The sequence below is a fragment of the Malaclemys terrapin genome, chromosome 21 (assembly GCF_027887155.1).
Source record: "Malaclemys terrapin pileata isolate rMalTer1 chromosome 21, rMalTer1.hap1, whole genome shotgun sequence".
NCBI lineage: Eukaryota > Metazoa > Chordata > Testudines > Emydidae > Malaclemys > Malaclemys terrapin.
In genome coordinates, this window is record NC_071525.1 from 10,227,267 (window position 1) to 10,240,459 (window position 13,193).

The following is a 13,193-nucleotide window of genomic DNA, read 5'->3' on the forward strand; positions in this document are numbered from 1 at the left end:
GATCATTGTGAATTGTAGCCCTGGCCCCACTCTGGAGGGAGGGGATTGCAGAATCCAGCCCCGAGAAGAGTGACAGCTGAAGGCCTGACATTGAGGTGGGAGTCCCTCAAGGAGACATGAGGGGGTCAGAGATGCAGCTAACTCGGGAGCCATGACAACTTCATCACCTCCTGGGCCTTATTCCCTGCATCTGTAACATGGGGAAAAAGTGTGCTGCCCTCCTTGGGGAAAGTGCTTTGAGATCTAGGGACCCAGAGCGCTAGCTAAGGGCCAGGTGTTCGTAATGAAAGCAGTGCCTGATCCTGACTGGTGGTGAGAACCTCTCAGCTCTCTCTGGGTCACAAGGGGAGTAAATCACACCAAGACCCCGGCCCACTTCACTTTCTTTATTTGAATCACAGATGACCACAGCTGAGGCCATAATTCTCCTCTCAGGGAGCAGCTGTGGCTGGAGCGAAGCAGCGTTGTTCACTGGGTCACACCAGCCTTTCTGGACTCAGCGGTAGAACAGCAGCACTGCGGATTCAAGCATCTCCTTGGATACGCTCCAGTTCTGATGGGTTCCATAGCCATCCCAGGCAAAGGCAGGGAAATCACCACACTGAACTGGGTTCGCTTCTGGAAAGAACCCTCCTCCACCTATGCAGTACTGGGGAGAGAACAGAGGAATTGCCAGATGGAAGCAGAGCAGGGGCCCATCTAGCCACTTTCCTGTCTCCAGGCCAGTGCCAGATGCTTCAGAGGAAGTCACAAGAAACCCTGCAATGGTCTGTTGGCGAATAATCTGCCCACAAAGTAAGTTACCTCCTACAGTCAGAGGTCAGCTAATGCCCTGAAGCATGAGCGTTTAAATCCCTTCCTAACTCTTGGGACCAGAGTCTCCATTGCCCTGGCTCTTGTGCAGTCATTTACCCTGGTGCAAAGGGCCTGCAGATGCCAGCGTTTGCCACTCCCTTTGCACTGGTGTGAACGTCTGCACAAGGGGCAGGGCTGGTTTAGGCCATTGAGTGGTGGTGTTGTTATTTATTGTTTTCATTGCAGTACCACTTCAGAGCCCCAGTCCTGGGCAGGCCCTCTGGTGCTGGGTATCACACAGAATAGAAATACAGCCCCTGCCCCAAGGAGCTCACAGTTCAACCTTACCATAGAGTTTGGGGAAAAACCTGCACTGGGAAGGTTGGCAGGGGCCTGAACGCTTGATGCAGGAATCCCTGTGGGAGGTTCTCTGGCATGTGCCATGCAGGAAGTCTGACTACAAGATCCATCATACTGGCCCTTCTGCCCTTTGCATCTGTGGATCTGTGAAGGCACCAGCGAAGGGGCTGCTGGGGAAGGGGCTGTGTTGGTGCAGTATTTGCCACCTGTATTTCACACCCTAGAACAGAAATCGAGTCTTGACCTGGGGAGGCAGTGTGGCCTAGTGGATACAGCACTAGACTGGGACTCTGGCGATCTGGCTTTTATTCCTGGCTGTGCCGTTCCATGCCTCATTTTCCCCTTCTATAAAATGGGGATGATGATATTGACTCCTCTGTGCAGCATTTAAGATTTGACAAAAAAAGCCATACCAGAGCTAGGGATTATTATTACAAATGCGATCGCGCAGAGCCCCATGGACCTCTCTGGGTCAGGAGCAGACCGTGAGTGGGTCTGATTCACTCCCAATTTACCCATGGCAAAAGCTTGGGCTGCAGGCCCCCTGCTGGCAGAAATTACACCTTGAAAGACTTCCCAGTGGTGCAAAGTGCCCACAGCAGCCAACAGCCCCTGTGAGCTGTTCCCCCCAACATGGTCCCCCAAAGAAGAGATGTAACATCCATCCCCCTTGGCCTGTCCTGGGGGATGATTGCCTCTGTGGGCACATCTGTCCCTGCTGGCACAGGGGATACAAACTGAACCCACCCTGAACCAGTGCCGAGCTAAAAGGGTCCTTGTGCAGCCGAGCAGCTCTGACAATTACACTAGGCCGCCCCAAGGCCAATCAGCTGGCCTTTGCTCCACAGCTAACCCCCACGCTGACCAGATACTCACAGTCTCGGTGTTACAGCCGGTCGCTTTCACCCCAGAACACAAAGCCATGGCCGCCTTCTCAGCATTAAACACGCGGAACTGGATGTAGCCAGCAGTGAATTCAGCTGGTGATAGAAAAGGGCAGGTTAGGAGCATTGTTTGCCATGGACAGGTGGAGAGAAGGGACAGAGCTCTGATCCCAGCTGGTCCCGTTGAACTGGGAATGACTGGGGACTAAGGATCAGGAACTCCAGTCCCACAAATGATCAGGAACTGTGAGGCTCAGCTGGGCTGTTCACAGATCTGTCACTGTCATGGCATCTTTAAATTCCTAAGAGCTGGTTTGTGTGCAGTTGCCATGTAGAATGTTAAAGTGGGGAACACACCGTGCTCTCTCCTGGGGATTTTCCATTTGCTCTCGTTTCATCGTTTTCCCTTTCTCTAAATGAGTGATGTTTTTACTATGTTAATAACCTACTAAGTTATCAACTGGCACTAAGTTATTAACTTATTTGCTGTGAGAATAATAAATATATCTATAAACTAAATATTTCCCATCATGCTGTTTAAATATGACTAGGACAATAGTAAATGAAACAATGAATTCACACTCCTGTGGCTCTTTTGGGTAATGCTGATCGCTAATTTGCCTCCTGGACCACTGAGGTTTGAGTAGCACTGCTCTAAAACAAAGGTTGTTCAGACTGAAACGACAGGCCCAGGGCTTAAATTCAGAGGGAGCTGTCTGGAGCGGAGTTCTGGTAAATGTTTTCTAACCTCCTGGAGTTTTTATAGCATGTTGGGGGCAGAGACACTGGGGAGCTACGGGAAATACTCTATGAGAATTTAGTGCAGGTGGAGAGGCAGAACCCGCACGCTCACTGCAGACTTACTTCGGCTGTTTGGAGCATAATAGTTGGTGGTTTGCTGGGCATCGCCAACGTCATAGATGATGGGCACGGCGGGGCCATTGTCAGTCTTGCAGACGCCAGCGCCGTATTTCACTGGGTATTTCTGGGAGACACAAACGCAGCGAGAATCCAGCGTTAGTTTCCATCCCTGTGGCAGGGCAGCTCCAGCACAGACAAGGCAGCTTTGACTGACACATGCTCACTGGGTGATTAGTTCAGTCAGTGCCGCCTCCCACACAGGCCAGTCCTGGGGCACAGTGACCCCAGAAGTGGGCAGGGAAATCTGGCATGTCAAGGTGCCCCTTGGGGTGGATTTATCACAGACTGTTTGGGGCAGGGACTGTTTTTCTGTTCTGGGTCTGTGCAGCACCTAGCACCGTGGGGCCCTGGTCTGCGGGGGGAGGGAGGAGGGTGTTCGCTAGGAGCTGGCACAATGCGGGCAGTAAATGATAATAGGTGAGAATCAGCATGTGTCCAGCACCACTGCCCGCTGCCCTGGCACTGAGGAGATGCCACTGCTAGGACACTGAACCCCAAAGCTGGGTCTCAAGGGTGGGTCAAGGGCGTGGGCTAGCACCAAAGCACTTTTGTCTAATGGCCCCCCCCATCTCCAGGGCGTGAGGTGGGGTCAGTCTCTGGGGCCCATTCAGCCCCTCTGCTGAGTCTGCCAGCAGGTCAGAGACAAGGGGGGCGGCTTGTTCGGGATGTGAACACCAGCAAGTGGCTGAGACCAGCCAGCTCACCTCACACCAAGGTCATGGTCAGATTCCAATGTGTTGAGCGGAAGGATCCTTGTCCCATGATCAGCCTCTGGCCCCCCAGCATGGAGCATTTGTAGCATGTTGAGGATTTGCCCAACTCAGTTCCCCCATCTACACTGGGGCCAGCAGAGCCACCCGGTCCCTCCTGCACACGCCCCTCCAAAGCCCCCAGCTCCGTGCCATCACCTGGTAGAGTTTGAAGAGGTTACCCCCCTCTGAGGACAGGAAGCCGTTCTCGGTGTGGTACCTCAGGATGGACCTGTTCTTCCATTCCTTCAGGGGCGTCTTGTTGGTTACGTGCCACACGGACAGGTCCTGAGCTTGCAGATCATAATAACCAGGGTTCTGAAAAGCGAGGACTCAGCTAAAACTTCGTAACCACATCCCTGGTACTTACCCGGCAACCCCCACCCCCAGGGCATCTGGGCATCTCCCCAGCTGTGGCTCATGCCCCACAAGGCAGAGAAGCACCATCCCCATTGTACGGGGGAGAACGGAGGCACAGAGACTAGGTGACTTGCCCTAGGTCACACAGGGGGTCTGTGGCAGGGCAGGGAATGGAAGCCAGGGCTGCCAAGCCCTCAGCTAGCACCTTGACCTCTGGACCATCCCTCCATATAACCTCCCATGCCCATGTCCCCCACCTGCCCATGTGCATTCAACCACTTCTAACGCACCCTCTCTCCCCAGCAGGTAGCTATTGGCCATGGAGAAGGGGACCCCACCTTGTAGTCGTCGCTGGTGGAGCCCATCGCGGAGCCGAAGGTGTTGTAATTGGCCCAGTTGCCGTCTCCCTCTGGGTAGTTGACGTTGCTCCCCTGCTGGCTGGACCAGCGATCGCCATTGGTGCACTTGCCATAGATGTTGTTCTCGTGCACGCTGGCCACCAGGGTCCAGCCACCCCCCTTGGTGGTCATGTCGCAGAAGGTCTGGTAGATCTCACCGTTCTCGGTGCGCAGGGTGTAAATTCCATCTGCAGGGGGCGGGGTGGGAAGCGGGGAGCACCGAGCTGGTCAGCCAGGGCTGGGGAAAGGGGCAGGGCCCTCTCGGAGCCAGCCATTAAAAGGGAAACGCCCAGGTGAGGAGCTTCTAGTGAGCTGCAGCAGGGGGCAAACCCAGAGTCACTGGAGCAAGACGTGCCCCTGCATCCGGGAGCAGAGCGGCCTGATTCTCAGGGACACTAAAGCCCCCTAGGCAGCGGGAAGTGAGTGCAAATTACAGGGGCTCCGAAAGTCGGGGACTGAGTCTTTCCACACACAAGCTGTAGCACTTTAATGATACCGGTGTAGTTACAGCGCTACAAATTGTGGACACAATTTACACTGGCTTTGTTTGTATGGTCACCCACAAAGGATTATCCGGGTGTGCTGGAATTATGCGTAAAATGTGTTGTAACCAGATAGACAAGGGGATAAGGGAAGATCTTTAATTGGATCAACATCTGTTGGTGAGAGAGAGACAAGTGTTTGAGCCACACCGAGCTCTTCTGTGAAAGCGCGTCCCTCTGACCAACAGAGGTTGGTCTGGTAATAGATATTACCTCACCCACCTTATCTCTGTATTATCCTGGGACTGACACAGCAGCAGCTACACGGCTGCTACTCTGAAACTGCATTTAAACCAGTTGTCAGGAGAGTTGATAAACAGGTTTTCTCCAGACAAAGGAAAGGGGCCAACACCTCAAACCCAGAGGTGCTGGATCTAGGGGTGCTGGGGGTGTGGCAGCACCCTCTGGCTTGAAGTGGTTTCCATCATATACTGGGTTTACAGTTTGGTTCAGTGGCTCTCAGCACCCCCATTATACAAATTGTTCCAGCAACCCTGCTCAAACCAGAGGTGGCCAAATTCAGTGGGTGATTCATCTGTATGGGAGGCAGCAGAAAGAGCTCGTTTGCCCTGTAGAAATCACAAGTGGGGCGAAGACAGACCAGTATCCGCCCCAGGAGGAACAGGAATGCTGGCCGGATCCATTTCAAAGGTTTATTGGGCTATAAAGAGAGGGGAGTGAACTCCTAAGTTATCCTTCGCCTCAGGAGACAAGGAAAAGCAGAACCTGGGACTCTGTGGGGATCCTGACTAAGAACTAACCAGCCACTGCTGGGAAAGGAAGTTTGGTCAGAAAACGCCTGGAACAAACCTTGTGAAGTTACGTCTTTGCCGTTAGACAGAGTAGTTTTACTTTTGTTTGTTGGGAGCCCTTTCTGTCTGGAGCCCGTCTACTGGAACTCACTTCAAACCTCCCTCGCTTTACTACAATAAACTGGTTTGACTGTTTCTCTAACCCAACCCTGTGCTTTGGTGGAACTGAGGTGATTGTTAGCTCCAGTCAAGATAACAAGCTATTCCTGTCCTGTGCAATGCTAGGGGCTGTGCGCTGCAGAGAGACGTCTCCGCGGAGCTTGGGGGCTGGAGTTCACTGAGTTACCGGCTAGGCGAGGTTTAGGCTGGTGGGCCCTGAGGAGTTTGCTGACAAGGCAGACAGGCTGGAGCAGGAGGGAGCTGTCAGCTGCAGCACAGCTCCCGCCTGCTGGGGCTGGCAGGGCTAGCAGAGTGTCTCACAGCCAGCTCTGATAATGCAGTTCCCCACTGTGCCCACGGGCAGACAGGTGCCCCTGCTCCCAACACAGAGATGCCCGGGTGCATCTGAACCAACTGGACCCAGCTGTGGCCTTTACACTGGGGCTGGAGCAGGCCCCAGAAGAGGCAAAGCAGCTTCTGCAGGTCCAGGGATGCTTCCTCCGCACTCACCTCCAGCCCCGGCCCGGGTGGCTTTAATTTCCTTGCAGCTGCGGGGCAGGCTCTGGTAGCTCTGGTCGCTCTGGTCGCTCTGGCCACTCTGGCCACTGTGGGAGCAGGACGTGTCTTTCCAGTTCTCCAGCAGGTCACGGATGGCGAGTTTCAGTTCAGCAGTACCCACACTCTTGGCTGCACAGGGGGTGACTTGGGGTTAGTTAGGAGTTTTCTCTGTTACCATGTATGGGGCCAGAACAGCAGAGCCCACCCTTCCGCTGCATTGCCAACTCATGATATCACAATCATGAATTAGACCTCCCAAAACCAGGATGTTTTGCCCCAAAATCATGAATTTGGGTTTTTATTGAAAGACTATATTGTGTTTTTTCAGTCTGCCTTTTGATAGCTGAATTCCCACTGCCCCTCCTCATAGTAGTGTGACATTTAGTATTTCCTACTCTCCCAAATGTATCGGGGAAGGGGATTTTATCCCCTCTACAGGAGCTCTCACCCCCCACATGCCCTTCCCTTGCCCAGCAATTAAAGCTGCACCCCAACCCCCAAATCAATCCTGTTCCCAGTTCCCACATCAGATCTGCCCCCACATCTGCCTCTTGCATCAATTCTGTCTGTCCCCCAGCCCTCAAATCAGTTCAGCCCCCTACCGGTGCTACGCCCAGCCCCTATCCAGCCCTGCCCCCAGCTCCACATCCGTCCTGTCCCTATCCAGCCCCCAGCCCCACATCTGCCCAGCTCCCCCAAGCATCCCATCAGTTCTGCTCCTCCTACAGCTCCTAGGATTTGTCACTCCTCCCAGGCTTAGGGGGCTGCAGCAGCACCCCCATCCCCTCCTGCCTTCCCAGGTTGGGTGTTGCAGGGGCGAGGGGGAGGAGCAGAGGAACCGTCCTGTCCCTGTTGCTCACAGGAGGGGAGGGGAAAGTGGAACTGCGCTGAGCTGCTGTGCTCTTTAGCCCCCTCCTGTGAGAAGGGGAGCAAAGGGGGAGAGGCTCTGCCAGCTTCCTGAGGGCTGAACTCCAAGGGGGCGGCTGGAGCGTCTCATGTCGCAGCGAGTGGAGCTTGTGCCCCCACTGACATGCTGTCACTTGTGACAAATCATGAGAGCTGGTGACACTTTGTCATCATGGTGCCCAGTGGAGATCCCAAGCCCTGGGGGGCAGGGATGGGGCACAACGCTGTGATGGGGCAGAGCAGATGTGTCTAGGTATAAATGCTCTGGGTGGGACCCACACAGGGACTTTAAAGTGGAACGGATGCATTTTAAATATATACATTTAAACCCTGTTCCACATCCTTAAATCAGCAGCAGAAGAGTTTTATAGATTTTAGAATCAGACATAGGGCCTAGGTTGCAGAGCTGGCTGGAGTGTGAGCGGCTGGAGACTCAGGGCTTTTGAAAATCAGGTCACTTTTTTAGGAGTCTTTTGGGGCCAAGATTTTCAGACTGATTTTGGGTGCCCAACTCAAGACATCTGAGGCCCCTTTACGGTGTCTCAGGATTGACACCCAAAAATCACTGATCACTTTTGAAACTCTTGGCTTCAGAGTCAAAGTTTTTGTACTTGGACAATCAGCTCTTTGGGGCTGGTGTTGTCTTCCTGTGCTGGGTTTGTAGAGCGCCTGGCGCGACAGCGGCCTGGTCCAGGATTGGGACGCCTAGGTGCATCCATAACCCTGAGTAATAAAACTAATACCTTTAGGCACCTACCTCTGCAAATCTTGACTCCAGAACACGGACAGAAGAAATTCACTGGAGCAGATTCCTTATGAACCAGGGGTGGAAGGAGGCTGCCTGCCAGTTGGGGTCATTATTGCCTCACTTGTGTATCAGCAAAGCCTCCCCTGCAGCAACCCGCCCAGCTGTTCCCCTGCATGTATCACAGCCCTGGCCCCAGAGGCAGGGTCAGAGTTCGGGAGAATTAGTTCCCAGAAGAGGAAAACGAAACAGCCACTTACCGCAAGGGGTCGCCCTGGTCACTGAGATGAGGAGCAGCAGGAGAGCGAGTTGCTTCATTGTTGACTTTGCAGCAGAGAAAACAGTAGATCAGCTGGTTAATAGCCAGGCTGGGGCTAGTCAGGGCCGGCTCTAGCCTTTTTGCCGCCCCAAGCAGCAAAAAAAAAAAAAAAAAAAAAAGCCGCGATCACGATTGGCGGCAATTCGGCGGCAGGTCCTTCGCTCTGAGAGGGAGTGACGGCCCCGCTGCCGAAATTGCCGCCGAACGGCTGGACGTGCCGCCCACCTCTTCATTGGCCGCCCCAGGCATCTACTTGCTATGCTGGTGCCTGGAGCTGGCCTTGGGGCTAGTTAGTGTCACAGAGCATGCGGTGGGAGGGGCGGCTCCTCCCCAAATCTCCATCTCCCAGGGCTGCCCTGGCTCTCTGCATTACCTGCCCATGGCACTAACTCCCTGCTGCCCATGAGTTCAATGGGGGTTTGCCGGAGTGGGGATGGCCTTGCAGTGACATCCTTAGAGCAGTTTTCATCTTCAGAGCCCACTGAGGTGAGCCGGGCCGGGAGGAATCCAAGTAGCTTCATGTGCACAGAAGAAGCCCTCCCCCTGCACTCCCTCTGCTAACTGAGCCTCGCATCACCCCTGTAGGGTGGACAGGTCTCATTATACCCATTTTGATGATGGGGAAACTGAGGCAGATAGTGCCTGACCTGAAGCCCATTGAAGTCAATGGAATGCCTCACACTGGCTCCAGTCGGCACTGGGATCAGGTCTAGAGAAGGGATGTGAGGGGATCGGTTCCCAAGTCCCATCTCAGACCTTTTTCTAGGAGTCTTTCTCCTTGCTCTGAGGCAGAACCGACACCAGCACATTTCACTCATGCCCTGGCATCTTCCCTCCCACTGCATGGCCACAGCTTCACGAGCCCAGCCAAAGGGCCCTGCAGCACAGCTGCCCAGTGCTAGAGGCAGGCAGAGGGGGCTTGTTAAGGCTCAGATTCAGGAGAGCTGGGTTCAATTCCCCCTCTGTCACTCACTCCTCGGGCAGGTGATGGGCTCTCTCTGGGCTCAGCTCCCCAGCTGTAAAACAGGGGTGAGAACCGTCCCTACTTCACCAGGTGCTCTGAGGATAAGTCCATTGAGGCTTGTGTGTGCTGGGGAGCCAGATGGAACCATGCTGATGCTGTGTAATAATAATGCCTAGTGCTCTTCATGAGTGGATCTCAGTAGCATTATCCTCATTTTACAGCTGTAGAGAAACCAACGTAGTCTTGGGCTTTTTAAAGCTACTATTTGTCGTGTTGACATATCACAACTACTGCTACGTGACATCACTGAGGAATGTACTAAGGGGAAGGGTCGGGACTCACCTGGTTCCCAGTTCCAGTGTCGCTGAGGCGTCTAACTGCAGATTTCAGCATCCGAAGCTTCTGGCCAGAGAGACAGAGCGATTCCTTTGCTGCACCAGTCGCAGATCTAACCTTTTATAGGGAGTGGAGCCACCCAAGAAAAGCAAACACAGCTTACAAACAATAGAACTCTCCAGACACCCCACCCAAGGGCTGGGGAGAAGTTTTCCAGTGAACACGTTAAATGGGGTCAAATCTAGTTCATGTTCCAGGTATCTGAATTTATTGTCCTTCAAAACAACCTCTGCTAGCCCAGGCAGGAAACTCCGTGTTGATGCAAAAGCATATGGCAGGACGGATATTACTGCATTATCACTGATTATTTGCATGCTGTGGCTGAATGTTGATTCAGGTGGTGGAGTTGAATGGTCCTGATGAAGCCAAGAAGGAAGTTGGAGCTCTGTAGATCCTCCACTGCTATAATAACGAGGCAGGTTAAAGCAGGAACTTTGCTATTTAGGTTTCATTGAAACAGCGTCTCTGCCCTTTGTCACAGATCCACAGGTCAGGTGCTCTTGATCAATTCTGGACCGGTCGCTGGGAGGACCCCTTCAGTGCCCCAGACCCGTTTTAGGGTCACACTCTCACTACGGTAAGCCTCTTGGCTTCACCACCTCCTTAGACCGAACCTCGGAGCCTTAAGCACTCCACTGTGCACCATGAGCTCGCTTCGGCGAGTCCACCTGAGTTGGACACTTGAGAGAGACTTGAACACCCAAAGGGAGCAATGCACCCCCACCTTCACCATGTGCAGTATGGTGGCTAGGTGCCTGGTTTTCGACAGGAATGTCCGGTCGAAAAGGGGACCTGACAGTGTCTGGTCAGATCTACAAACCGGACAGCCAAAGTCCAGTTACTGTAGGCAGGAGAGGTGTGGAGGCAATCAACTACACCAGCCCCTACTCAGCTGGGGCCACCTCCTGCTAGCATCAGGTGGCTGCAGCTCCCAGCCCTGGCTCCACAAGTGAGTCTGTCCCACCTGGGAAGAGTTAAGGAGAGGCAGGGGGAGAGGGGAAAAGCAGTGAGCAAAGGAGAGAGGGAGGCAGAGGAGTGAACAGGGGTGAGGATTCAGGGGAAGGGACGGGATGGGGGAGGTTCCAGCACACCTGCTGGAGTGTCCAGTTTTTAAATATTACAAAATTGGCAATGTGCAGTGACTCTCAGCCAGTGTGGTAAAGGCAGCAGGGTTTATGAGATGTCTGGAACACAGCCTGGAAAGTCCTTGGTTAGCCCAGAGAACAGAAAGTTACAGCAGCCAATGATTGCACCAGCCCTTTGGGCCACAGCATTGTTCTGGGAACTCATGTTCAGCAATTACCCACCAGGACTCCCAAGTCTTTTCCAGGGTCACTGTTTCCCAGGATAGAGTCCCACATTCTGTAAATCTGTCCTGCATTCTTTGTTCCTCGATGCATGACTTTACATTTGGCTGCATCAAAAGGCATATTGTTTGCTTGGGCCCAGCTTAGTAAGTGATGAAGCTGCAATTTTTATGAAAAATGTTGATAAAAAAAATTAAGCATCCCGATATAGCAGCATTGATGTCAATGGAGCGATGTTGATGTGCACCAGGAAATCCAATCACTTTTATAGCCTGACCTCTCTGCAGCATCGTCAATCCCGTGTTCAAAAATCACAAGTCAGGCCTTGAAAATTAAAGATTTTTTTTTAAAATAATACATGGGGGGGGGGGGGGGATCTGCCTTTGGTTGTTTTGAGGTTTTCTCCACAACCCTGAGAGACTGAAACATACGTTTTATTTAACTGCAACTGTGGCTCTGGGAGCTGGGGCTTTAATTAAAACTGCAAATATCTCAAGACTTGGGGTAAAATCATGATTGTTTCCAACTCTGCAAAAGCTTTGTGGCACTGGCAGTTCCTTCTGGGGAGCCCGGCCCCAAGGCGCTCACACATGGGGTGCCGCAGGTTCAATCTCTAAGTCTGTTGCTCAGAGTGTATCTGAAGTCAGGGTGGGGGTAGCAAGGAGACCAGGCTTATGGGGTTTTCCCGAAGTGGATCACGCCTAGCTCTGTGTCTCCCGCACAACTGATCCTGCCCCTGATCTAATGCCAGGCACCTGTGGAGGAGGGTGGTTAGGGTGCACCCAGAAGAGGAATTGGTTTGAGGTAAGAAGCCAGGAGGAGTAATTTAGGGGGAGGAATTCAGGGGGAGGAATTCAGTGTGAGCACCTGGGGGAGTGGTTTTGGTTCAGCAGCTGGGTTAAGTGCTTTTCCGTGAGCACCTGGAGGGGAACCGTTCTACAAGTATCCAGCTGGGGGAAGGAGTTTAGGGTGAACACCTGCTGGGGGAGTGTGTTTGCGTGAGCATCTGGGGATGGGATGTGAGCACTGCAGGGAGCAGTTTGGGGTGAAAACATGGTGGGGGCTGGTTAAGGGGAGCACTTTGGAGAGGGAGTGTCTTGGTGTGAGCACCTGGAGGAAGAGTGTTGGGTGAGCAGAACAAAGTGTGTCATTATACTGAGGCTCTCTCTCTCTCTCACACACACACACAGATCATCAGTACATTACAGCCTGGGGTGGGGCTGCTGTGGGTGGGTGCTGGCAGGATCTTTGACCCTCACGTAGAACTTCCCCCAGGCACAGGCAGGGGACCTCGGTTCAGCCCCGTCCTGGCTCTTGTATATACCAGGCAAGACACAGCGGGACAGACCCCAGAGGGTGTAAATTGTCTCTGCTCCACTGAAGTCAATGGAGTGATTTACACCAGCTGTGGATTTGGCCCAGGTGCTCTCCTCCCTTTGGTCTTTCTGCACATTGTCAACGTTCAGCTGCTGACCCTGCACATGACCCCAGAGGATCTGCAACCCCCCCCAGCTCCCCGAACCCCCCAACACTCCCAGCCTTCCCAGCTCTTCTGCCCCGTCTATAATGTCAGTAACAATGCTGGGTTCCCAGTCAGCCCGTTACAGGCCTGACTCTACTCACACTGAAGACACTCCAGGGACTGGCCATGGAGTCACTCCTGATTCACCCCCAGGTGAGCGAGCGGCAGTCGGCCAGGCCAGTTCAAGAAAGGAGCAAATATGAGGTTGCAGAGAGGCAAATGGTGTTAAAAATGATACATTGAAACTGCAGCTTGACCACTTTATTTCCAATAACCCCCTGCTTGGGCGGAGAGCTTCTCCTCGTTAGAGCCCAAAGCATTATCCCCCTTTTACAGATGGGCTAACTGAGGCAGAGAGAAGGAAGCAAAAGGATCTCACAAAACTGGGTGACTAGGCAACAAAATGGCAAATGAAATTCAGTGTTGATAAATGCAAAGTAATGCACATTACATATTCCCAACTATACATATAAAATAATGGGATCTAAATTAGCTGTTCTCACTCGAGAGAGAGATCTTAGCGTCATTCATAGATTCATAGATTCTAGGACTGGAA

At 53.0% G+C, this 13,193-nt stretch overlaps 1 protein-coding gene across 3 annotated transcripts; it reads right to left on the reverse strand.

Annotated features, from left to right (window-relative positions):
• Positions 1-371: 371 nt before the first annotated feature.
• Positions 372-9,859, reverse strand: LOC128827435 (intelectin-like protein). Of its 3 annotated transcripts, none has more exons than XM_054011299.1 (8): positions 9,755-9,859; positions 8,390-8,453; positions 6,431-6,607; positions 4,408-4,655; positions 3,869-4,027; positions 2,904-3,024; positions 2,032-2,135; positions 372-649 (listed from the first exon to the last, which is right to left on the reverse strand). In XM_054011299.1, the coding sequence occupies exons 1-8, from the start codon at positions 9,803-9,805 to the stop codon at positions 497-499; spliced, it is 1,077 nt and encodes a 358-aa protein (XP_053867274.1). In that variant the 5' UTR covers positions 9,806-9,859; the 3' UTR covers positions 372-496. The 3 variants fall into 3 exon arrangements, with proteins under 3 accessions (XP_053867274.1, XP_053867275.1, XP_053867276.1); XM_054011300.1 differs by having other exon boundaries at positions 8,390-8,524; positions 9,755-9,853; XM_054011301.1 differs by having other exon boundaries at positions 8,390-8,519; positions 9,755-9,841.
• Between the last annotated feature and the right edge of the window lie 3,334 nt (positions 9,860-13,193).

Excerpts from the sequence above, each read along its gene's own strand:
- LOC128827435 (XM_054011299.1), bottom strand. The coding sequence starts at position 9,805 with ATGCTGAAATCTGCAGTTAGACGCCTCAGCGACACTGGAACTGGGAAC. Across the intron at positions 2,136-2,903 it reads TTATGCTCCAAACAGCCGAA|CTGAATTCACTGCTGGCTAC; the intron begins GTAAGTCTGCAG and ends TTCTATCACCAG. Across the intron at positions 650-2,031 it reads CCGGCTGTAACACCGAGACT|TACTGCATAGGTGGAGGAGG; the intron begins GTGAGTATCTGG and ends TTCTCTCCCCAG.